This window comes from Lycium ferocissimum, chromosome 2 (assembly GCF_029784015.1).
Source record: "Lycium ferocissimum isolate CSIRO_LF1 chromosome 2, AGI_CSIRO_Lferr_CH_V1, whole genome shotgun sequence".
Taxonomy (NCBI): Eukaryota; Viridiplantae; Streptophyta; class Magnoliopsida; order Solanales; family Solanaceae; genus Lycium; species Lycium ferocissimum.
The window spans coordinates 50,200,127-50,224,961 of NC_081343.1; the positions used below are offsets into that span (position 1 = coordinate 50,200,127).

General features: G+C 33.9%; 3 protein-coding genes across 3 annotated transcripts; all 3 read left to right on the forward strand.

The window, feature by feature from the left end:
• The first annotated feature begins 2,877 nt into the window (after positions 1 to 2,877).
• Positions 2,878 to 4,334, forward strand: LOC132042978 (amino acid permease 6-like). The gene has a single exon (XM_059433479.1). It carries the CDS (start codon positions 2,878 to 2,880, stop codon positions 4,324 to 4,326), a length of 1,449 nt encoding a protein of 482 aa, XP_059289462.1. The 3' UTR covers positions 4,327 to 4,334.
• Positions 4,335 to 10,706: 6,372 nt separating this feature from the next.
• Positions 10,707 to 12,164, forward strand: LOC132042960 (amino acid permease 6-like). The gene has a single exon (XM_059433465.1). The coding sequence runs from the start codon at positions 10,707 to 10,709 to the stop codon at positions 12,153 to 12,155; it is 1,449 nt and encodes a 482-aa protein (XP_059289448.1). The 3' UTR covers positions 12,156 to 12,164.
• A 10,626-nt stretch (positions 12,165 to 22,790) lies between these two features.
• LOC132042968 (amino acid permease 6-like) lies at positions 22,791 to 24,247 on the forward strand. The gene has a single exon (XM_059433472.1). The coding sequence runs from the start codon at positions 22,791 to 22,793 to the stop codon at positions 24,237 to 24,239; it is 1,449 nt and encodes a 482-aa protein (XP_059289455.1). The 3' UTR covers positions 24,240 to 24,247.
• The last annotated feature ends 588 nt before the right edge of the window (positions 24,248 to 24,835 follow it).

The following is a 24,835-nucleotide window of genomic DNA, read 5'->3' on the forward strand; positions in this document are numbered from 1 at the left end:
TACCATGTAAAATAAAACGGTGTGTAAATAAAGAAATTTTGAAGCAAATATCGGGCAAAAAGAAAATTGGAGCAGCACATGAAATAAAAAAAAATGGAGGACTCAAGATGTTTGTCTACGTGGCATGAGATGAAGTGTAACATTTGAATTGTAACAAGGGAAGCAGCAAAATGGACATAATGATTATTACATTTGAATGATTGAGGGAAAGTAATGAATTAAGGTTTAAGTTGAAGTCTTACCTGGCAGCATGGTAGCGGTGAAAACAAGAAGAGACCCAAAAACGTTGGCATCTTTATGCGTCGCGCCACCGATTTTCAACCGCAGGAGAATTTTGGAGTCGTCGCCAAGACCGTGAAGTTCTTACCTTTTTTTTTTTTTTTTTTTTTCTGTAGTACTAGTTTTTACATTTTTATTCTGATGATTTGTTATTTTTCCTCCATGTCTATGTGGAGATAAACTCTTTAATTCTAGTATTGTGGCGAAAGACATGATAATTGGTTTGACGGCAATTTCTATTAATTAAATTTCCATATTTTGGGTTGCTTATTTATTTTTGTGCTTAATTATTTAATTACTTGATCACTAATTAGACACTATTTATGGTGCGTGAGTTGGATTTGAAAGAGGGAATTCACGTACGTAATAAGAATAAATAGTATTTGTTCGATTTCATCGTTTCGCTGCTGAGGATAGAGATATACGCTTTAGCCCTACTTAGTTGGTTACGGAGAAATAAATGTGTTCTTGTTACCTCTGGCGATCATAGAGATATAAGCGTTATACTAGCATTTACAGGCTTGTGAGTAGTTTGAGAGAATATCATAAAGTTACAATTAACCCGTCAACTAGTAACCCAGGAAATAAGATAGGTAAAATTGTTAAAAGATCAACTGGATTGTCGAAAGCGATGACCCTGAAACTTTTTCTCATCTGATAAACCTTACAGTCTTCGTCACAAGTTTCTCAATTACAAAGAACACTCATACTCAATTGTTTACTTTCAATTTTAGTTTAATCACAACAAACACTTTGATTGTCACCTTTTTGAATAGTTATAATAAAATTTGAATTAGTTGAACAGTATAAAATCTAAATCTCTGTGAGTACGATATCTGAACTTAAAAATCCTATATTATTTGTACGACCGCATACACTGGTGTGTGCGTTTGGAAGCAACACTGCATGAAGCGCGGATCAATTCACTAGTTTCAATATATCTTTGAGGTATAAAAGCATGCCATTAAGAATATAATATTGAAATTTTTAAGGAAAAGAAAAGAAAAGAAAGAAAAAAAAAAAACGCATCAACTGATGCATGGTTGCAACTTGCACGTGTGAGGTAACTTTAGGATGGGAAAGCAGTCACGTGGCATTTGATCCCATGATAGATCCAACATGGGAAATAGCAGCCACGCATTCAATTAGTGAGATTATTCATGTGGAAAAAAACAAAAAGAATTGGCCTGCTTTCTTTTTCTTTTGTTCTTGACAAAAGATTACGAATAAATCTGAGATATTTTTATCCTTACGGATGAAGATAAGTGAATTTTATAATTATAAAGTTTAAATAGCATTATCATATAAATGTTAGAATAACAAGTGGTTTTACTCCACGGATGAAGATGGAGGAGGATGTTATAATTACAAAGTTTAACTAGTGGTACGATCAATGTTAAAATAACATGTTGTCCACGATCAATGTTAATATATAACATTTGTTGATTTTACATTTTTTTTTAGTCGAAAGGGAAAAATTTATTCAACCCGTTCAAAATTGTTATTCACTAAATTTGTTTTACTTTTCTATAGGAGTCTGTAGTATTGTTTTTCATGTCATGAGCTTCTTTAAACTTTTTCTATATTTCTCTCGGATATGAAATATAGAGAAATAGGTAGGTGCAATAGTATTTATGGAATGAAGTAAGTCAAATTAAATCAAAATTTAAGATACACGTTTCTCTCTCCAAATTACTCATTCAAACTTTTAAAAATTCCAAACTTGAAGTTCAACATTTTTTTTAGTCGAAAGGGAAAAATTTATTCAACCAACTGGAAGAAGTTCAAAATTACAAGGACAAAAAGGTTATTCACTAAATTTGTTTTACTTTTCTATATGTTGCATGCCATACTTACTTGAAAAGAACATATTATATTTGTTCCAACATATTTGAGTCGCATTTACGTATGTTGGTAATAACTCCAAGAAAAGTAGGGAATTGAAATCAACTAGATCGGTGGTCCAATTGCATTACTTAAAACCTACATAATAGGAGAGAGAATTTTTTACGGCATTGTCTATGTCGGAGCCGAGGCGGCAGCGTGAGGGGGAAAGGGAAAGGGAAAGAGGAGAGAGAATTTTTTTAGGGTCCATGAGAAGATGATAAATGTAGTGAGGGAGAATAAAAGAGGTACATGTATTTCAAAATTCTTTTGGATTAGTTATGAAATGTAATTTTGGAAAAATAAAGCTACAAAAATTAAATAAAAAAATAAGGTAGTTATTATTCTGAAAAATTCCTAAAACGTATATAATTTGTCTAGGGCTTGCTGAAGGCCCAATTAGAGAAATCTAATGGGGCTAAGCACGTCCATAAAAGGACTCACTCACGGTAATCAAACATATACCCAATTGGAATGGGATTTGCTATTTTCCATAGGAAAAATTCCATGAAGTTTATTATGGGAATTAAACTTCTACCCCAATTAGTAATTCTAATCCTTAACCAAAGAGGAAAAGGTTTATATGTGATGTTATATAAAGAGTTCATAGCAAGTATTATGAGTACTACACCTAAACAATACACACAGACTAAGAAATTCTGAATTACTAAAACTATCACTACCAGACACACACTTGAAAGAACACTTTGAATTATGGCACCCGAGTTTCAGAAGAACACCGTATCCTTGCCAATGGAGCTCGAAAGTGGAGACGTTCAAGAAAACTTTGATGATGATGGACGCGAAAAAAGAACAGGGACATTGTTGACTGCGAGTGCACATATTATTACTGCTGTGATTGGTTCTGGAGTGCTATCTCTAGCATGGGCAATAGCTCAATTAGGATGGGTGGTTGGTCCTGTTGTTCTCTTTGCTTTTTCTTTCATCACTTACTTCACTTCTACACTTCTTGCCGACTGTTACCGTTCTCCAGGACCTGATTCTGGCGAGAGAAACTATACTTACATGGACGTTGTCCGCTCTCACTTAGGAGGTGCGAAGGTGACATTGTGTGGACTCGCACAATATGCTAACATTGTCGGAGTTACCATTGGATACACAATAACAGCATCTATTAGCATGGTGGCGGTACAGAGGTCAAATTGTTTTCACAAAAATGGCCACGAAGCTAGCTGCTCAATTGAGAGCTACCCATATATGATCATATTTGCAGTGATTCAAATAATTCTTAGCCAAATACCAAACTTCCACAAGCTCTCGTGGCTATCAATTCTTGCTGCTGTCATGTCTTTTGCTTATGCTTCTATAGGTCTTGGACTATCCATAGCCAAAGTTACAGGTGTGGGGCACCATGTAAAGACAAGCCTAACAGGGGTGGTAGTTGGGGTGGATGTATCTGAATCAGAGAAAGTATGGAAAAGCTTCCAAGCCATTGGAGATATTGCATTTGCCTATGCTTATTCCACCGTTCTCATTGAAATACAGGACACACTGAGATCATCACCTCCAGAAAGCAAGGTAATGAAGAGAGCATCACTAGCTGGAGTTTTCACCACAACCTTGTTCTATATACTATGTGGTACCATTGGCTATGCAGCCTTTGGAAACAAAGCTCCAGGAAATTTCCTAACTGGTTTTGGTTTCTATGAACCCTTTTGGCTTATTGACTTCGCCAATGTCTGCATTGACGTCCACCTTATCGGAGCTTACCAGGTTTTCTGCCAACCATTATATGGGTTTGTGGAGGCTCGATGCAGCCAGCGATGGCCAGACAGCAAATTCATCAACTCTGAACACGCTGTGCAAGTTCCAAGCTGTGGTGCTACTTACAGCATCAACTTGTTCAGGTTGGTATGGAGAACAACATACGTTGTAGTGACAACCGTGATTGCCATGATATTCCCATTCTTCAATGACTTCTTGGGTTTGATCGGGGCAGCATCGTTCTATCCATTAACCGTTTACTTCCCAATAGAGATGCACATTTCCCAGAGAAAGATACCAAAGTATTCTTTCAAATGGGTATGGCTGAAAATACTGAGCTGGACTTGTCTCATCGTATCACTTGTTGCAGCCGCTGGATCTATCAAGGGTCTTGCCACTGATGTCAAGCATTACAAGCCTTTCTCAACTCAACAATAACTTCCAGACCTGTTCAAATTAACTATGTAATTTTTTCAATACCAAGAGTAGTGGCTGTAGGTTATTCTTACAAATTTAATACAGTAAACTTCTTTTACAGAAAAAGTAGAATGCAGCTTGGTTCATGTCATATCATTTGAAAGATAGATTATTATTAATGTGGTATGCGCTTGAAGTAACAATTGTCAATAAGAATAATATAATGTTTGAACCCAATATTTAACTACAACAAATTAATTTTATCTAAGAAGATTGAATGTCCTTCTAGTAAGTAATTTTTTTCATTATGATCATTAAACTTATGATTTTTTTTTTCACATATGGCCATCCCAAGTTATGATAAGTAAGAAAATGTTTTTCTCTACCTTTGAACCAACAACTCCAGCAAATCAATTATGAATATTTTTGTTTCCACACACAATTATCTTGACAGTTATATGTTAGACAGCAAGCGATTGTTTTTAGCAAAATACCACTGTACATCTCTTTATGTGGGCTCTGTTTTCTGTTTGGTGAAGGCTGTGTTATCTTTGACTGTTTGGTTATGATTGTTTTCTGATTCTCTCTGAATAAAATATTTTCATCATTGCTTTATTGTTAATCTGGCGTTAGATTTTCTTTTTTTTCAGTTGCCTTAACGAAAGTGTGTTTGGCAAACAAAGCATGATCTCTCCTGGTTGATGCTTCTAATAAAGTGGTGCAACCAGCAACCTGGTTTCCTTATACACCTTAGCTCTTAGAAGATCAAGCTTGTACATAAGCTTGTAAGTACCCTTAATCATCAAGTAATCTGAAAGCTTTGAAAGTGCAAGTTGCACACATGGAGGATAAAACGAGAGAAAGTTGTATGAGATAGTTTGGCCATGTCCTGCTCTGCTAGACATGTTCTAGCATTTGATGATTGAAGGGGGTAAGAGGAGAAATATTATCTACATGATCACTGGTGCATATCAGAAACCTGTGAGAAGAATCCAGAGGCAACATCTATATTTTGAATAGGGAAATTGTATGAAGAAAAAATTTTGGTAGGATTACTACTTCTAGTCACATCCCTTGCAAGGAAGACTTTCAAAACTTATTCAGCTTCAGATCACGTCCTAATGTACAATAGCCTACTGTAGAGGAAATAATAGGTGGAGTATCCCATCAATTAGAGAGTCGAGATTGGAAATTGGAGAGGTTTATCTCTTTGTTGACGAATGAGTTGAGAAACTTGGATTACTGAAAAGGAAAACTCAGTGACACGCAAAAGAGGTTTACTTTATACAGGTGGTTATCATAAACGGAGGAACGAATCTTGGAATTCGTCCATGGCAATTAATCTGAAAAACTAAGGTTCCTCTAGAAGTCTCTTATTTTAATTGGACAGCACAAAATGAAGCATGTGTCACTCATGATAACCTTTTTTTTTTTTGAGACTGGTAACATTTGTCACTCATGATAACCTGAGGAAGAGAGAAACGGTTTTGTGCAAAAGGTGATAAAATGTGAGAGAAGGATATGTAAGACAGAATCTCCTTTTCCTACACTGTGAGGTAATTACTGACTTTGTAAATTTACCTGGGATCCAATGGTAATGCCGAATCCCTTAGATATATACATATTGTAATTGAACAGGAAAAAAGCCTCAGAACTCTTAGCGAAAAGCTTTGTTACATCCCATAACGCATTTTGTGGCCCTTACGGAGTGAATGTAACTGGAGGTGTTCTAATGGAGTTTCTTTCGTTAGATCATAGTTTACATCTTGATGTCTGGTGTAGTTTGAATACTGAAAATGCTTTGATGGACTTCATATGCTCCCTACAACTTTTTGGGGCTTTTTTGTTTGTATATTTATGTTGTCCGCAAGCATCTCTAATATTTACTTTATCCCAAAAAAAAAAAAAATAGGATTTATTTTCCTAAGTCAATCTAGAGTTCCACTGTACTAAATAACTTGAAACAACACCAGTATGAGTAGCTTACTAGCTTTATACCTCCCAATATCGCTTGGTCAAAATGAAAAGGAAAAATCAAGACTTTAGATGCCCCATTTTACTAGCAAACTTAGCACCAACTCCAGTAGGCACAATGAAGCAAAGGAGACTTACAGAGCAGCAGAAGCTTTACAAACAGCTCCTCCACGTCTCTTCCTCTTCATCTATTTCTCACTCCAATCAATTGAAACTCTGTAAAACAAAATGAAAACAAACCAGTGAAAAGAAAAAACACCAAAATTGAAGGGAAAAGATGATAAACTGGGGAAAACCAGTTTTTGGGGGGAAAGACATCAACTTTGGAGAACCCCAAAAAAAAAAAACAAGATTGGGAAAAGACCATCAAAGAAAGGGGGAAAATAGACCAAATTTGAAATGGGTTTCACATAATAAATGACAATCAACTAACCTGAGAGGATTATAGACCAAGAAAACTGGAACTTTGCTGCAACTTGTGCTGAGATTTAAAGTGCATAGCTGTTTATTGTAGGAAGACGGGGAAAGAGAAAGAGAAAGGAAAAGGGACATCATTTTATAAAATCTTTGTTTAAATTCCTCTCCTCTTAACATTTGTTTGGGTATTTTGCAAAAACATTTAACTTTGAGCGTGTTTTGAAAAGTTCTAAATATTCTTTTTAAACCGGTAAGGCTCTCCTGTGGTTCCCTCATCGGGAGAAATGACTTTTTGGCCTATTCCTTCAACCCTTTGAGTGAAATGCGGCAAAAGAAAAGGAAGAAAAAATTTTAATTTTACGATCACCCCGGACGCCTTCGCATCCGGGGCTCATCTTTACTCACGATAAGTACCGCATTTTTATTTTTTACACATAAGGCGGGAGAAGGCAATGAAAAAAGCGAGATTTAAGAGATTTTGAAAAATATTTTGGGTCACCGGGGGAGTTATTATCGTTTCTATGGTAGAATCGGGGAAAGGTGGGTGTGCATAAATAGACACGTCAACTTATATAAAATATAAAGGAGATCTCTTATCCTCTTATAATTTGAATAGAAAAATATCTTGAACTTTTTCAAATTTAAAGTTTTCAAATATAAATGAAAATTATCGCAAAAATAAAAATTCTTTCTCCCGTAAAAGGATAAATAAAACTAAAATAAACTTTGTAAGCTTGAGAGAATGGGGAATAAAAAGTCATTTCTCGGGTTTAAATGATAGGAGCGGGTTTAAATAATATTTTCAGGGTTATTTTGGCGGATAATTTCCAGGGGTATATTGGTTTGAGGACATATTTTCCAAAATCTTTTTAATTATTTAGGGATATATTTAAGATAAAAATAATATTGAACACTAAAATTTATTTATGAGCAAGATTTGTGTTTATGTAAATTAACAAAAAGCATATATAAGGACAAATGAGACCAAGTTTAAGTGCTCGTTTATGTATTATGTTTTTATAAAATCTATGTTTAAATTCCTCCTCTCTTAACATTTGTTTGGGTATTTTGCAAAAACATTTAAATTTGAGCATGTTTTGAAAAGTTCTAAATATTCTTTTTAAACAGGTAAGGCTAGCAGGGAGAAAGGACTTTTGGCCTTTTACACAATTTTTTTAATTTTACGACTCTTTTACAAGTAATTTTTATATTTTATACATAAAAAAAAATACATAAGATATTTGAAAAAAATATTTTCTTTTATTTAAATTATAAAAGGCCAAGAGATCTCATTTCCTCCCAAATATTAAGAAGATCTCCTGCCCTCTTATAATTTGAATAGATTAAAATGACTTTCTCAAATTTCTTATGTGTAAAAAATGAAAATCTCTTTTGTCATAAAATTTAAAAAAAAAAAAAAATGTAAAGGATTAAAAAGTCATTTCTCCCCCAAATATTCCTCAATGTTGCTTCCATCATTAGTTTGAGGACACATTTTAATCTTTTTAATTATTTAGGGTTATATTTAAGATAAAAATAATATTGAACGCTTTTATGAGCCGATAAATTAACAAAAAGCATATATAAGACAAAGCACTTTTGTTTTTTACTCTTGCTCGTTCTATAAGTGAGCTTAAATTATGTGAGTTTACATTTTACTATATCCATGTGGCTATAAAAATATATCATTAATAATAAAATAAGAAATTTAAAGTTAAATTTTTTTAAGTATTAAAAACAATTAAGTAGGTTTTTGGACATGAATTTGGGAAATATTTGTAAAAAATAATAGTATTCAAGTTAAATTGAAGAAAAAAAACATTTATGAACTGAAATACTTTCTTTTACCAAAAAGAAAAAGAAAAAAAAAAAAGAAGCGCACCTTAGTTCATATCATATCATCTGAAAGATAGACTATTATTGTGGTTCATTTATGTGATTGAAGTAACAATTGTCAATAAGAAATAATATAATGTTTGTTTGTACTCAACATATAACTCCAACAAATTAATTTTAGCTAAGAAAATTGGATGCCCTTTCAATAAGTAAACATTTTCGTATGATCATCCAAATTATGTTTTATTTCACAAATGGTCATTCCAACTTATGATAAGTAAGAAGATTTGATATAGTAGGGCCAACTCGAGCTAAATTGATCGGTGTATTATTAGGTAGCGACATTGTCATCAATTAATTGTGATATTGATTCCATACACATAATAAATAGATAGGGCAATAGGGGGTCACTTTGGCGTATGCCTCAAGAAGATTGAAAAAAATTAATACGTTTACCATTTACAAGTACAGGGGAAAAAAGAAGTACAGATACACACAACATGATTAATTGGATGACTATTCTAGGAAAATTAAGGCGTTGAAGTGAATAGTGGATAAAGGACCCGTCAAGGCGATCAAAGGCCTTTTAAAAATCTATTTTGAGAATTATTAGTTCGTGCATTCGTTTAGATTTTAATAGTGACTATAAAACTTCTTGTACTATGACAACGTTATCAGTAGCCCTACATTCTGGCAGGAAGCTACATTGAGTGGGGCTGGTAAGTTGAGGTAGCAGAGGGCGGATACGATTAACTACAATCTTGGTAATGGTCTTATATATAGTGTTACAACTGCTTATAGGTATGTATTGAGTAAAATTCCAGGGCTCTTAACCTTAGGAATTAAAGAGATATATGTAGTATTGATGTCCTCGAGAATTTTAGAATTAGTAAAAGTTTTATGATAAAATTGCATTATTGTAGTGTTTTTGAAAGAAAATAGGGTGTAAGCCATCCGGTTCAAGAGCTTTTAGAGGCTTGAACAACATAATGGTGTTATAAACCTCAGTATTTGACTATATTTGTCAGCGGCTTAATAATGGTAACTTAATCTTCTAAGGTGAGACAGTAAAGGAACGTTGTAGGAGTATGTATTGGACAAGATACAAGTTAAGTAGAGTAGAGTTCGTCAAGGTGGGTAATAATAATATTTCAAATATTGTCCAGACAAAAAAAAAACAGTTTTTACTAGGTCATGAAGGCTTAGGATACGGCTACGATGACGACATTGAATGGTGGATAAGTGAAAATTTTTGTGTTCGCGTCTCCATCCATTAGCTATTGAACGCATGATTTGAGTTTCCAAATCTTCTTCACGTTATAGAACTAAATTAAAATCAATTATGAGAAGGTTTTTTTTCAGATTACATATAATGAAAACTAGTTTTATGATTGGGGTCCATAATTTGTAGGCCAAGTAAACGTGCCAGAAGTACTTATGTTAACAAAAAATATTTTCAAAAGAATGCTTATTCCAGTAAGTGACGTTTATAGGCAATTAAGTGCAGTAGAATAATTTCGATTATTAAGGGGCGGCAAAACCAGGGTAATGGTTAACAAAGCACGTCCATAAAAGGACTTGTGCTACTCAAGGAAATCAATGAAAAATTCCATCAAGTTTATGTTAGGAAACTAAACTTCTACCCCAAGTAATTCTAATCCTTTACCAAATAGAAAAAATTGGCGATTTGACTAATTTGCCTCTCAAATATATTTTTCGTTTAATTAGTTATGTAAACATTTTTTAAAGTTCCTTCACAAGCAAACATCATACGTATATGATTACCCATCATTTGAAGTAAAAGATGATTACATAAAAAAGAAACAAAATCATAGAGAATTCATAGTATATACAAGGAGTATATATATAAGTTAGATGTCGATTCCTTTTGCCAAGCTCCCATATTTCCACGAACACAATTTTAATCAATGACTGCATACCCAATTTGATTGGGATTTGCTATTTTCCATATAGGAAAAATTCCATGAAGTTTATTTTAGGAATTAAACTTCTACCTCAATTAGTAATTCTAATCCTTGATCAAATAGGAAAAGGATTATAGGTGATGTTACATAAAGGGTTGCATACTACATCAAACCAAAACACAGACTAAGAAATTCTGAATTACTAAAACTCTCATTACCAGACACACACTTGATAGAACACTTTGAATTATGGCACTTGAGTTTCAGAAGAACACCATGTCCGTGCCAATGGAGCTTGAAAGCGGAGACGTTCAAGAAAACTTTGATGATGATGGACGCGAAAAAAGAACAGGGACTTTGTTGACTGCAAGTGCACATATTATTACTGCTGTGATTGGTTCTGGAGTGCTATCTCTAGCATGGGCAATAGCACAATTAGGATGGGTGGCTGGTCCTGCTGTTCTCTTTGCTTTTTCTTTCATAACTTACTTCACTTCTACACTTCTTGTCGACTGTTACCGATCTCCAGGACCTGTTTCTGGCGAGAGAAACTATACTTACATGGACGTTGTCCGCTCTCACTTAGGAGGTGTGAAGGTGACATTGTGTGGACTCGCACAATATGCTAACATTGTCGGAGTTACCATTGGATACACAATAACAGCATCTATTAGTATGGTGGCGGTACAGAGGTCAAATTGTTTTCACAAAAATGGCCACGAAGCTAGCTGCTCAATTGAGAGCTACCCATATATGATCGTATTTGCAGTGATTCAAATAATTCTTAGCCAAATACCAAACTTCCACAAGCTCTCGTGGCTATCAATTCTTGCTGCTGTAATGTCTTTTGCTTATGCTTCTATAGGTCTTGGACTCTCCATAGCCAAAGTTGCAGGTGTGAGGCACCATGTAAAGACAAGCCTAACAGGGGTGGTAGTTGGGGTGGATGTATCTGAATCAGAGAAAGTATGGAAAAGCTTCCAAGCCATTGGAGATATTGCATTTGCCTATGCTTATTCCACCGTTCTCATTGAAATACAGGACACACTGAGATCATCACCTCCAGAAAACAAGGTAATGAAGAGAGCATCACTAGCTGGAGTTTCCACCACAACCTTGTTCTATATACTATGTGGTACCATTGGCTATGCAGCCTTTGGAAACAAAGCTCCAGGAAATTTCCTAACTGGTTTTGGTTTCTATGAACCCTTTTGGCTTATTGACTTCGCCAATGTCTGCATTGCTGTCCACCTTATCGGAGCTTACCAGGTTTTCTGCCAACCATTATATGGGTTTGTGGAGGCTCGATGCAGCCAGCGATGGCCAGACAGCAAATTCATCAACTCTGAACACGCTGTGCAAGTTCCATGCTGTGGCGCTACTTACAGCATCAACTTGTTCAGGTTGGTGTGGAGAACAACATATGTTATAGTGACAACCGTGATTGCCATGATATTCCCATTCTTCAATGACTTCTTGGGTTTGATCGGGGCAGCATCGTTCTATCCATTAACCGTCTACTTCCCAATAGAGATGCACATTTCCCAGAGAAAGATACCAAAGTATTCTTTCAAATGGGTATGGCTGAAAATACTGAGCTGGACTTGTCTCATCGTATCACTTGTTGCAGCCGCTGGATCTATCAAGGGTCTTGCCACTGATGTCAAGCATTACAAGCCTTTCTCAACTCAACAATAACTTCCAGACCTGTTCAAATTAAATATGTAATTTTTCAATACCAAGTGCAATGGTTGTAGGTTATTCTTACAAATTTAATACAGTAAACTTCTTTTACAGAAAAAGTAGAGCTTAGTTCATGTCATATCATTTGAAAAATAGATTATTATTGTGGTTCATTTATGTGATTGAAGTTACAATTGTCAATAAGAATAATATAATGTTCATATCCAAAATCCAACTCCAACAAATTAATTTTAGCCAGGAAGGAATGCCCTTCCAATAAGTAAACTTTTTTCCTATGATCATCAAACTTATGTTTTTTTGACAAATGGTCATTCCAACTTATGATAAGTAAGAAAATGTTTTTTCACTTCTACCTTTGAACCAACAACTCCAGAAAATCAATTATGAATGTTTTTGTTCCCAACACAATTATCTTGCTAGCTATATGTTAGACAACAAGCGATTGCATTCTAGCAAAATACCACTGCATATGTCTCTACGTGGGGTCTGTTTCTGTTTGGTTATGATTGTTTTCTGATTCTATGTGAATAAGATATTTTCATCTTTGCTTAATTGTTAATCTGGAGTTAGGAGGTTTTTATTTTCTTTTTTCCAGCTGCCTTTTTTCTGTTGACTTTGGAATTCATTGGTATTCTTTGGGTAACCTACTGCTACTTTTATGATCCAATTCCATTTTGTGATTATATATGTGGTCAACCTACCGATGGAGCACTTTGTTGTTTCATACGGAGAGTTTTGATGGGAAAAAAGATTTTAAAGGTTCTCAAATGATTATTCAACTTACGATTTTCTCTTACAAAAGTCACTAAAATCTTACATTCGACTATTCGTTGAACTTTTACAAGTCTAGCGTGCAATTTAGGAGATATTGAACAGTCATTTTCTGTCATGAAATGAAATAAGGCATTTGCGCAATATAGGATCTACAAAAGGTAAACAGAAAATATAATTTGAAAACATGACAAAAGAATCAGGCTATTCCAGTGGGCTAAAGTTATTTTTTATATAAATTCCATTGCTACATATCCTTTTCCAAGAAAGGAGAAAAATAACACATTTGATTCCTCAGCTTGATTGTGTACAATAGCAAAAAGAAAATATGTACTATTATGCATATGACCAGCCTAAAAAATTAGACCAAAATCAGATCTGCTAGATTACAGTAGCTTCATTGTAAACGGAAAATATAATTTAGAAATCAAGATCCACAAAACCACATAATTATTACTCCCTCTGTCTCAATTTATGTGATGCGATTCAGCGTATGAGAGTCAAACTATCTAAATTACTTTGACTGTAACTGACCCTTAATCATCTACTAATAATCTAAGAAGCTTTGAAAGTTAAAGTTATATGAGATGGTTTGGCCATGTCTTGCACTGGTCCACAGATGCCATCATGTGATGATTGAGAAGAATAGACCTAAAATCATATGGAGGTGAATATGATCGTTGGTGCATATCAGAAACCTGTGAGAAGAAACCAAAGGCAACATCTATATTTTGAATTGGGCAATGGTATGAAGATCAAATTTTGGCAGGATTACTGGTTTAGTCACATCCAACATTCTAGTGGAGTTTAATCACAATTTGAATCCTCCTGTTTTAATAATGCAGACGCTTTGATGGACTTCATATGCTCCCTACAACTTCAGATAGGGGACTTATTTTGTCTACAAGCATCTCCTTGGTGCTGGAATTCTAATACATTTTACTTCCTTAATCCAACAAAAAGCAAATGGCTTCATTTTCCCAAGTCAATTTACACTTGGACTGTGCTAAAAATATTCAAACAACACCATACCTACGTCCCGTTATCTACTCCAATTTCACTCGGTCAAAACATGGTAAAAATGGAAAGATAAAAGATTAATGCCCCCATTTTACCAGCAAACTTAGCAGCAATAAGCAAAATGAAGTAAAGGAGACTTACACAAAGGAAATAACAAACCGCTCTTTCACGTCTCTTTTTCTTCATCTCTCCACTCAACTCAATTGAAACTCTGTAAAACAATAAGGAAAAAAAAAAAGAACCAAAACCAGTAAAAACCCCATAATACAACCGAGGAAGTTCATCCAGATTGGGTGAAAACATGAAATTTCGGAAATCCATCAATAAAAAATGGGGGAAAAATAGACCAAAATTGAGATGGGTTTTCTCATATTGAATGATTAGAATAAATGAGAGGATTATAGCCAAGAAAGCTGCAGCTTGTACTGAGAATGAAGAAGAGAAATCCAAGTGTGATGAAGGAGATTTCAAAGCGCATAGCTGTGTATTGTAGGAAGCAAAATGGTGTGCAGGAGAAGAGGACGCAGCACCACATAAGTCATCTAATTATGGGTGCTCCCAAAGTCTACGTTCTTTTTTTTTTCCAAACAGCAGCTTCACCCAACTTTTCTTATACTAATAATTCAAAAGTCATTCAATTAATATTTGACCAACAAATTATGACATACATTTAATTTAGGAAAAAGGGTCAAAAATGCCCTTGTACTTTGAAAAAAGGGCTAAAAATATCCTTTCTTACAAATTTGGGTCAGAAATACGTCTTCCATCATTAAAGTTTTCAAATATAATCTCCCAACATAATTTGATCTCATTATTAAACCCGCTCCATTTAAACCCAATCTAACTAAATAAAAAATGCATATGAGTTATCCGCTTTTGTGTCTAGTGGTTAGCGATGTAGGACTCGGGAAAAAGTTGGTCGTATATAGGTTTTTTATGTAGTTGGGTCGGGTTTAAATGGAGCATGTTTAAAAATAAAATCGGGTAATTTTGGGGATTTCCATTAAGATAGGGGTAAATTTGAAAACTTTAATAACGGGAGGGGTAGTTTTTACCCAAATTTGCAACGGAGGATATTTTTAGCCCTTTTCCCTAAATATAGAGGCATTTTTTACCCTTTTCCCTTTAATTTAGTCTATATGAATTTTTTTCCAGTCTAATGGCAATAAAACACGACCCAATTCAAACTCATAACCCAAATTAACCCTATTAATCTTATACTCTCTTAATTAAATAGAGTTTAACTTTTTTTTGCAAAAAAACTGACCCATCATTTTATTAAAATCGTTTGTCTTTTCTTTCCTTCTCTCGTGCCCATAATACTTTTTTCTAACTACATTAAGTAAATGTAGTTCATAAAGTCTGGCCATTTCCTTCAGACTCGTAAACACTCCTATCATATACTGGCAGCGCTAATAATTAATCAAAATAGGAGCACCCCCAATTTTTCTGAGGTTCCATGCAACACTGTCAACATAGTGATCTATTTTTGTATTAAATAAAATGCATGTGGCTGTGGGGAAGAGATGAATCTCTTTCTTTGAGATTTCATAGTTTTTGACTTCAACACACCAGTAGTTTTCTAGTTTTGAGTTTTTTATGAGAGCAAAAAGTTTTCATCGTGATTCTGTCCAACAGAATAGTTAATAAGGTTAATTTGGGTTATGGGTTTGGGTCTGGTCGGGTCTTATTTTCATGTGGACTGAGAAAAAAGAAGAAGTTCATGTGGATTAAATTAAATGATATGTATATATTTTGTTGGTCAATATTAATTGAGTGACTTTTGATGTAATATAAGAAAAGTTGGGTGACTTTGTTGTTTTTTTAAAAAAAAAATGATCTTGGGAGATCATTATCTTAATTGGGTGACATTCTGTGTTACTAGTGAGGGAAAGAGAAAGAGAACGAGAAAGGGTCATCACTATAGTAATATTATTATAAATTCCTCTCCTGCTTAACTTATTTGCTAGTAACATTTTTTGTGGGAGATTTTTATGCTTAAGCCACTCTAACACAGTTGATTAAAAGTCCAAAGTGAGATTTATAAAACTTACATATGTTTGATTTTGACAGAATTGATCTTTACCTTATTTTTTTATAATAATATAAAGACCACTCTCTCAGTTTACTTTATATATGGAAAAGGATAAAAAGAAATGTGTTTGACGGTTAGTGATTTATGGTATATAAAAATATAAGTTCTTCATTAACAATTTAACGAGTCCGTTGTATTTTGCACCCCTAACGTGTGCTCTCTTTTGCGATTTGCACCCTATTCTATTTTTTTTTATGACTTGCACCCTGGCCTTTTCAATTTCTTGCAAAACAATAAAAACACCCTTTTTATAAATTCAGCATGAGGGCAAAATAGGAATACAAATAAGAAATCTGAAACGTTTTCCACCAAGGAAACCACCCTTTTTTTTTTATGCCTCCTTGTTCCTTAACAATTAACATGGCAATGGAGTATAGAGATACAAACGTTTGCCAGCAAGGAAAATTGCCAAGCCAAGGATGTTACAAGCCAAAGGTATACCAAAATGCCATCATGCAACTGATATTGTCCTACCATATAGCCGATGAACGAGGTGCTTAAAGCCCAGCACAAGTAAAAGATGAATATCTACCAATCAAAAAACATTGCATGATGCTTCCCATAAGTGCAATAGTAAAACGTGTACCCACAATCCGTATAGATGCTAGTGCCCGAGCCACATACAAAAATACATATTGGTTTGTTGAGTAAAGAAATTGGATCCATCACCACACGCTAGAGGTCTTAATAAATCAATTGCTGCTGTCAACAGTAGAAGCAAAATACCTGCAAATGCAAAACAATAAATCAAAATGTGGTTCTTGGATCTTTTTTCTATTTTCAGGAAAAGGGGATGAAACTAACAAGGTGTTTTCGATGTTTTCTATGTGGGTGAAGCATGGGCAAATGTTCTTAGCTTAATGTTTAGCAAAGTTAGGTGGCTGATAGATTGATTTGGAAGGGGAAGGAGGCAAAAAAAATTGTTTCAACTCTTTTTAAATATAATGTCATTTCTTTTTTTTATTTTCATGATTTCTTATTTGTATTCCTATTTTGACCTCATGCTAAATTTATAAAAAGAGTGTTTTTATTGTTTTGCAAGAAATTGAAGAGGTTAGGGTGCAAGTCATAAAAAAAAATAGGATAGAGTGAAAATCGCAAAAGAGGGTACACGTTAGGGGTGCAAAATGCAATGGACTCCAATTTAACATATCCGCTCATTGAAATCGACAATGTTATTTTCTATTTTAAATACATCCTAAACAATTGAAAAATGTCAAATTATGTTGCGATGTGTTTCCATCGATAGTGTGAGGCCATATTTTAACTTCTTCTATTTTCAATGTTTAGGGATGTATTTGAAGCAAAGCTTTTGCCGTCACGCATAAGTTGTAGCTTTTACTTACAAGACAGAAGTTAATGATATTTCAAGACAGTGAACATGCAAAAACTATAATTTATACCTGAGGGGCAACAAAAGTTTTTTCCAACAAATTTTTCAAGTTAAGGTCATCTTTTAAAGATTTTATTAGGCGGGATGAAAATTCAAGACGTACACTTGTTGGGACACCATGCGTCATTTCCTGACATGTCTAGCACTTGATGTAGGCCCAATTAAAGAAATCTAATAGGGCAAAGTGCAAATTGCCATTTTTGAATCCCTCTTTAAAGAATACGAAAAATTATAAAGTTTTAAAGTTTAGCCGACTCAAAATCAACTTAGACATATTGGTCTGAAGTTAAAATCGTTATGGCCTAATGTTTTCAAATTTAGAAGCCAAGTACGAAGTTGGGCTCTGCCAAAGCCTAAATGACGTTCAAATTTAGATCGTCTAGTATGAATCTAGGCCAAATTTGAGTTTCTTTTTTAAACTTCTAATCTTGGAGCGTTACAATCTCATTACTCTGCAATCTAGACAAAAATAAAATTATGATGTTGGGATCTAGGGTAGATATGTGCAATATTTTAATAGGTAATTAACACCCTAGTTCGTGAAAAAATCGTTGCACATTTCAAAAGATAAATGGTCACGGGCAATATTTGGTATTCACGTATTTGTTTCGCAAGAAACTTAACTAAAACTATCGATAGGTGGCAATGGTGAAACTATTTTTATTTGGTTTCCTTAGTCACCCTTGTGATGCTGAATATTGCAGTAAGCTACCAAGACAACATTGATTTAAAATGTTATTTTTATCATTAAAATGGCCGGACGCTGCTAAATGGCCACACAAATTTGGCCCAAATGTGGCCACACTTAATGAAAAGACTACCATAATCCTTAATCTGATTTTGCAATATTTTCCTCCAAAACACACTAATAAATACAATGACTCATTCCTATTCCCAAAATATATTGAGCAACTAAATATGAACCATGTTTTCAAACAAATGAAGATGAAAAGGCTTTACATGTCACCTATAAACTTTACAATACGTCTATTCCGACATGAATTCAAATGGACACATCAACAACCAATCACATCAATAGGAAAAAAACATGAACCCAAACGGAAAAAACCTGAATGCAACCAAAGAAACTTTGGCAGTGCATAAAAAAATTAATACAGACGAAGAAACTGTACTCATTGTAGGTGATGTTGTGATTTCGAGAGTCGAACGAGTTATTCTTTGACCGTAATTTTATCATATGCCTTTTAAATATTTAACAATATTATTTATTGTGACTTATAGTACGCTTTATGTAATTATCAAATATGCAAATTTATTTCAAAAATTTTAAAAATTCTATATTCAAACACACAGTCAAAATCAAAATTTTGAATTTCGAAAAGCAAAAAATATCACATAAGAGAAAAAGTATATTTTATAAAACAGAAGCAAGAATTAAGGGAGAGCTCATAAGGAAAAAACAATTAGCAGCAAATAAAGAAAAAGAAAGAAAAGAAGAAACAAAATAGAAAACGAGAGAAGAAATAAGGAAAAGTAAGAAAAGAAGACCAATGTGCTGTAATCCTCAAATTAAATGTAGAAAACAAAGCAGTTATAAAAATGTGGCCTCCATGGGATTCAATCTCAAGCATCGCGGGCGGAACATTGAGGCCTGCGCCAGTGGCACCAAACAACTACTTGTTCTACCGAGTGCCACTTTATATATTTATAATATTTTTCATATATTCACTAACTAAATATTTAAGAAAGTTAATACAATTTCAGTAAATTCATAACTAAATGTATAAAATTTTAAGTTTTAAGGCACGCATTTTAAAACTACTTGAAAATTATTCAACACTGATGGAAGAAATTTATAATTGTAAATTGTTTCGCAGATTCCAATCTCTTAGTGGTGATACAACGCTTGAATTGATATTGGTAATCATAGATATTCTATTTTTATAAAGATAATTAATTATTATATTACCAAAAAAGAAGATAGTTGTTATCGAGAAAGGGGGGGTTAATTTTACAAAGAGCATACTTTTAACAAAATAATTATTGTTGTTATAGGTAAAATGTTGTTATAGATAAGTAGAGTAAAATATAACATAAAAAATCGGTTCTTAAAAAACTTAAATATTATAAAGAAGTGTTGTTACATGATGATGTTGTTATAGAGAGGTACTATATTTTCCCCCTCCTATCCCGTGCAATGTGTATTTTACTCCTTTTCAATTCTCATCCATGTCATACATTTCTATGTTATATATAATATTTTATTTTTGTATTTATGTGTTTCATCTATAATTTAATAATTTTATATCATCTTCTTGTTGATTTAAATTTGAATTCATTAACATCAACTTTATTTCTTATGATTGTTATTTTACTAAAAGAATTATGATTTTTTTTTTTTAAATGTGGGCTGGCCCGGCCAGGCTAGCAGCCCACGTAGTGATGAGTTGGGCCTGTTGTTTTAAGGCCCATTAAAATGGTGAGCCAGCCTGATCTGGCCCGTTAAATTTCAAAACCTGCATGGGCTTAGCCTGAATGGGATGGGTCAGGCCCTTTTGACAACTCTGATTGTAAGAAGCTCGATTGAACTTAATTCATTTGGACTCAGCTCGATCCTAGGCCTGTGTGGAGGTAATGATGCTCTAGCGGGCGACAGTTTCAATAGATATATTTTTAAGTTTTATAATTGTGTACACATAAATTTTGTCATTTTGTTTGATATAATTTAAATTTTAAAAAATATACAGTCAAACCGCTTTATAAATGACATTACTTGTTCGGATACTTTTTGGCTGCTTTAGTGATCGAGGTAATTTTACGAAAAATTTTACCATAATAGTAAGTTATAAGTAAAATCTTTTTTGTTGTAAAAGGAAAATTTATGAAATATGATTTTTTTTTAATACATCAGTCTGACGGTAGATAACAACAGAATTAAGCACATGATTTTTTTTTTATTTCATCAGAATTGGTGTATTGTGTTCAAAGTAATAATTTTGAGAATTAAAATTTTGTTACATCTATCTAATATAGAAAATTTATCAATTTTATTGTTGTTAAAAGAAATTTTATTGTTGGAAAAATACTTAATTTTCTCAACATGGTATTTGGTTTTTTGATGGAAAAAAAAAAGAATTTCAACAAAAAAGAGGGAAAATATCAACATTAATTATTTATGAGAAGTCTCCATGTATTGGGACAAAGTAAAATTGAATGATGAGAGAGAAACTTTTGAATTAAGATGAAATTTGGAAGGAAGGATAGCAATGTCATTAAAATAGCATAAATGACCATGCTAACACAGTTTGGGTCATTGTGGCCAACTTAGTGTGGTTGAAATACCTTATTGATCTAAAAAATTTAAAATATTGAAGGTTAGGACTTTAAGTAGGACAACACAGCTTAGTCGTAATTGAATAATTAACAAAGCACGTCAATAAAAGGAATTGTGCTACTCAATGTACTCAAGCATGTAACCAATTGGATTGGGATTTGCTACTTCCCATAGGAAAAAATGGCGATTTTACTAATTAGCCTTACATCGTTTAATTGGTTTTGTATCCTTCGCAATAAAACATCATACATAATGTATATCTAAGTTAGACGTCAATTCCTTTTGGAAAGCTTCCCATATACCGACTGAGAAAATTCATCCAAAAAATGGGTGAAGACATCAAATTTGGAAAATATTAGTAAGTAATAATAGTATTTAATTTAAATTTAAAAAAAAAAAAAATCAGAGTTGAAATACCTTCTTTTACAAATCTATTTAAGTTAAATTGAAAAAAAAAAAAATAAGAGTTGAAATACCTTCTTTTACAATTACAAAAAAAAAAAAAAAGGAGAACGACGGACCTTAGTTCATGTCATATCATCTGAAGGATAGACTATTATTGTGGTTCATTTATGTGATTGAAGTAACAATTGTCAATAAGAATATATAAATGTTTGTACCCAACATTTAATTCCAACAGATTAATTTTAGCTAAAGAAGATTGAATGCCCATCCAATAAGTAAACTTTTTTCGTATGATCATTCAATTTTTTTTTTCCACAAATAGTCATTCCAACTTATGATAAGTAAGAAGATGTGATATAGCAGGGTCAACTCGAGCTCATTTGATTGGCGTTCATTGTTTTGGAAGCTACATTATCCTCAATTAATTGTGATAATATTTAGATACACATAATAAGTAGATAGGGTAATAGGGGGTCACTTTGGCGTATGCCTCAGGAAGTTTGAAAAATCTAGCAGGTTTACCATTTACAAGTAACAATGAAAAAGAAGCTGAGATACACACGACGTGATTAATTGGATGAGTATTCTAGAAAAATTAAGGCGTTGAAGTGAATAGTGGATAAATGGCGATCAAATGCTCTTTTAAAATCTATTTTGAGAATCATTACTCTCTGCTTTCGTTTAGATTTTCATAGCAAGTGTAAAGCTTCTTGTATTATGACAGCATTATCAGTAGCCCTACACCCTGGTAGTAAGCTACATTGAGTGGGACTGATAAGTTCAGGCAGCAGAGGGTGAATACTATTAACAAGTTTACTACATTGTGTTCGCGTCTCCATCCGTTATCCAATGAACGCATGATTTGAGTTTCCAAATTCTTCTTCATGTTTTAGAATTAAATTAAAACCATTTATCAGAAGATTTATCAGAAGGTCCTTTTTAGATTATAATGAGAACTATTTTATGATTAAGGTCCATGTTTTGGAGCAGAAGAACTTATTTTTATAACAAAAATATTTTCAAAGGAATGCTTATTCCAGCAAGTGACGTTTTTAGGTAATTAAAGTGCAGTAGAGTAATTTCAATTATCAACCCAAGAGTCCTGGACTAGGGCGGCAAAACCAAGGTAATCGTTAACATTGGGATTTGCTATTTCCATATGAAAAATTCTATGAAGTTTATGTTAGGAAATTAAACTTCTACCCCAAGTAATTCTAATCCTTAACCAAATAGGAAAAATTGGCGATTTGACTAATTTGCCTTTCAAATATATATTTTTTCGTTTTAATTAGTTTTGCAAACATTTTTTTTTTAAAGTTACTTCAGAATAAAAACATCACACGTATATGATTACCCCAGCATTTGAATTTAAAGATGACTTCGTACCCAATTTGATTGGGATTTGCTATTTTACATATAGGAAAAATTCCATGAAGTTTATTTTGGAATTAAACTTCAACCCCAAATAGTAATTCTAATCCTTAAGCAAATAGGAAAAGGATTATAGGTGATGTTATATAAAGGGTTGCATAGCAAGCATTATGAGTACTACACCAAAAACCAACACACATAGAGTACACACATAAGAGTAAGAAATTCTGCATCAAGACTCTTGTTAACAGACATAAACTTGAAAGAACACTTTGAATTATGGCACCTGAGTTTCAGAAGAACATCATGTACGTGCAGACGGAACTCGAAAGTGGAGACGTTCAAGAAAACTTTGATGATGATGGACGCGGAAAAAGAACAGGGACTTTGTTGACTGCAAGTGCACATATTATTACCGCTGTTATTGGTTCTGGAGTGCTATCTCTAGCATGGGCAATAGCACAATTAGGATGGGTGGCTGGTCCTGCTGTTCTCTTCGCTTTTTCTTTCATAACTTACTTCACTTCTACGCTTCTTGCCGACTGTTATCGTTCCCCGGGCCCTGTTTCTGGTGAGAGAAACTATACTTACATGGACGTCGTCCGCTCTCACTTAGGAGGTGTGAAGGTGACACTCTGTGGAATTGCACAATATGCTAACCTTGTCGGAGTTACCATTGGATACACAATAACAGCATCAATTAGTATGGTGGCGGTACAGAGGTCAAACTGTTTTCACAAAAATGGCCACGAAGCTAGCTGCTCAATTGAGAGCTACCCATATATGATCATATTTGCAGTGATTCAAATAATTCTTAGCCAAATACCAAACTTCCACAAGCTCTCGTGGCTATCAATTCTTGCTGCTGTCATGTCCTTTGCTTATGCTTCTATAGGTCTTGGACTCTCCATAGCCAAAGTTGCAGGTGTGGGGCACCATGTAAAGACAAGCCTAACAGGGGTGGTAGTTGGGGTGGATGTATCTGAATCAGAGAAAGTATGGAAAAGCTTCCAAGCCATTGGAGATATTGCATTTGCCTACGCTTATTCCACCGTTCTCATTGAAATACAGGACACACTGAGATCATCACCTCCAGAAAGCAAGGTAATGAAGAGAGCATCACTAGCTGGAGTTTCCACCACAACCTTGTTCTATATACTATGTGGTACCATTGGCTATGCAGCCTTTGGAAACAAAGCTCCAGGAAATTTCCTAACTGGTTTTGGTTTCTATGAACCCTTTTGGCTTATTGACTTCGCCAACATCTGCATTGCCGTCCACCTTATTGGAGCTTACCAGGTTTTCTGCCAACCATTATATGGGTTTGTGGAGGCTCGATGCAGCCAGCGATGGCCAGACAGCAAATTCATCAACTCTGAACATGCAGTGCAAGTTCCATGCTGTGGCGCTACTTACAATGTCAACTTGTTCAGGTTGGTGTCGAGAACAACATATGTTGTAGTGACAACCGTGATTGCCATGATATTCCCATTCTTCAATGACTTCTTGGGTTTGATCGGGGCAGCATCGTTCTATCCATTAACCGTCTACTTCCCAATAGAGATGCACATTGCCCAGAGAAAGATACCAAAGTATTCTTTCAAATGGGTATGGCTGAAAGTACTGAGCTGGACTTGCCTCATCGTATCACTTGTTGCAGCTGCTGGATCTATCAAGGGTCTTGCCACTGATGTCAAGCATTACAAGCCTTTCTCAACTCAACAATAACTTCCAGACCTGTTCAAATTAAATATGTAATTTTTTCAATACCAAGTGTAGTGGCTGTAGGTTATTCTTACAAATTTAATAAACTTCTTTTACAGAAAAAGTAGACGCAGCTTAGTTCATGCCATATCATTTGAAAATTTATTATTGTGGTATGTGATTGAAGTATTGTCAATAAGAATAATATAATGTCTGTACCCAATATTTAACTACAACAAATTAATGTTATATAAAAGATTGAATGTCCTTCCAGTAAGTAAGTTCTTTCATTATGATCATTCAACTTATGATTTTCCACAAATGGCCATCCCAACTTATGATAAGTAAGAAAATATTTTTCACTTCCAAGTTCTACCTTTGAACCAACAACTCCGGCAAATCAATTATGAATTTTCTTGTTTCCAAACACAATTAGAGAGCAAGCGACGGTTTTTTAGCAAAATACCATTGTACATCTCTTTACGTGGACTGTGTTTTCTGTTTGGTGAAGGCTGTGTTATCTTTGACTGTTTGGTTATGATTGTTTTCTAATTCTATCTGAATAAAATATTCTCATCTTTGCTTAATAGTTAATCTGGAGTTAGATTTTTTTTTTTCAG

Excerpts from the sequence above, each read along its gene's own strand:
- LOC132042978 (XM_059433479.1), top strand. The coding sequence starts at position 2,878 with ATGGCACCCGAGTTTCAGAAGAACACCGTATCCTTGCCAATGGAGCTC.
- LOC132042960 (XM_059433465.1), top strand. The coding sequence starts at position 10,707 with ATGGCACTTGAGTTTCAGAAGAACACCATGTCCGTGCCAATGGAGCTT.
- LOC132042968 (XM_059433472.1), top strand. The coding sequence starts at position 22,791 with ATGGCACCTGAGTTTCAGAAGAACATCATGTACGTGCAGACGGAACTC.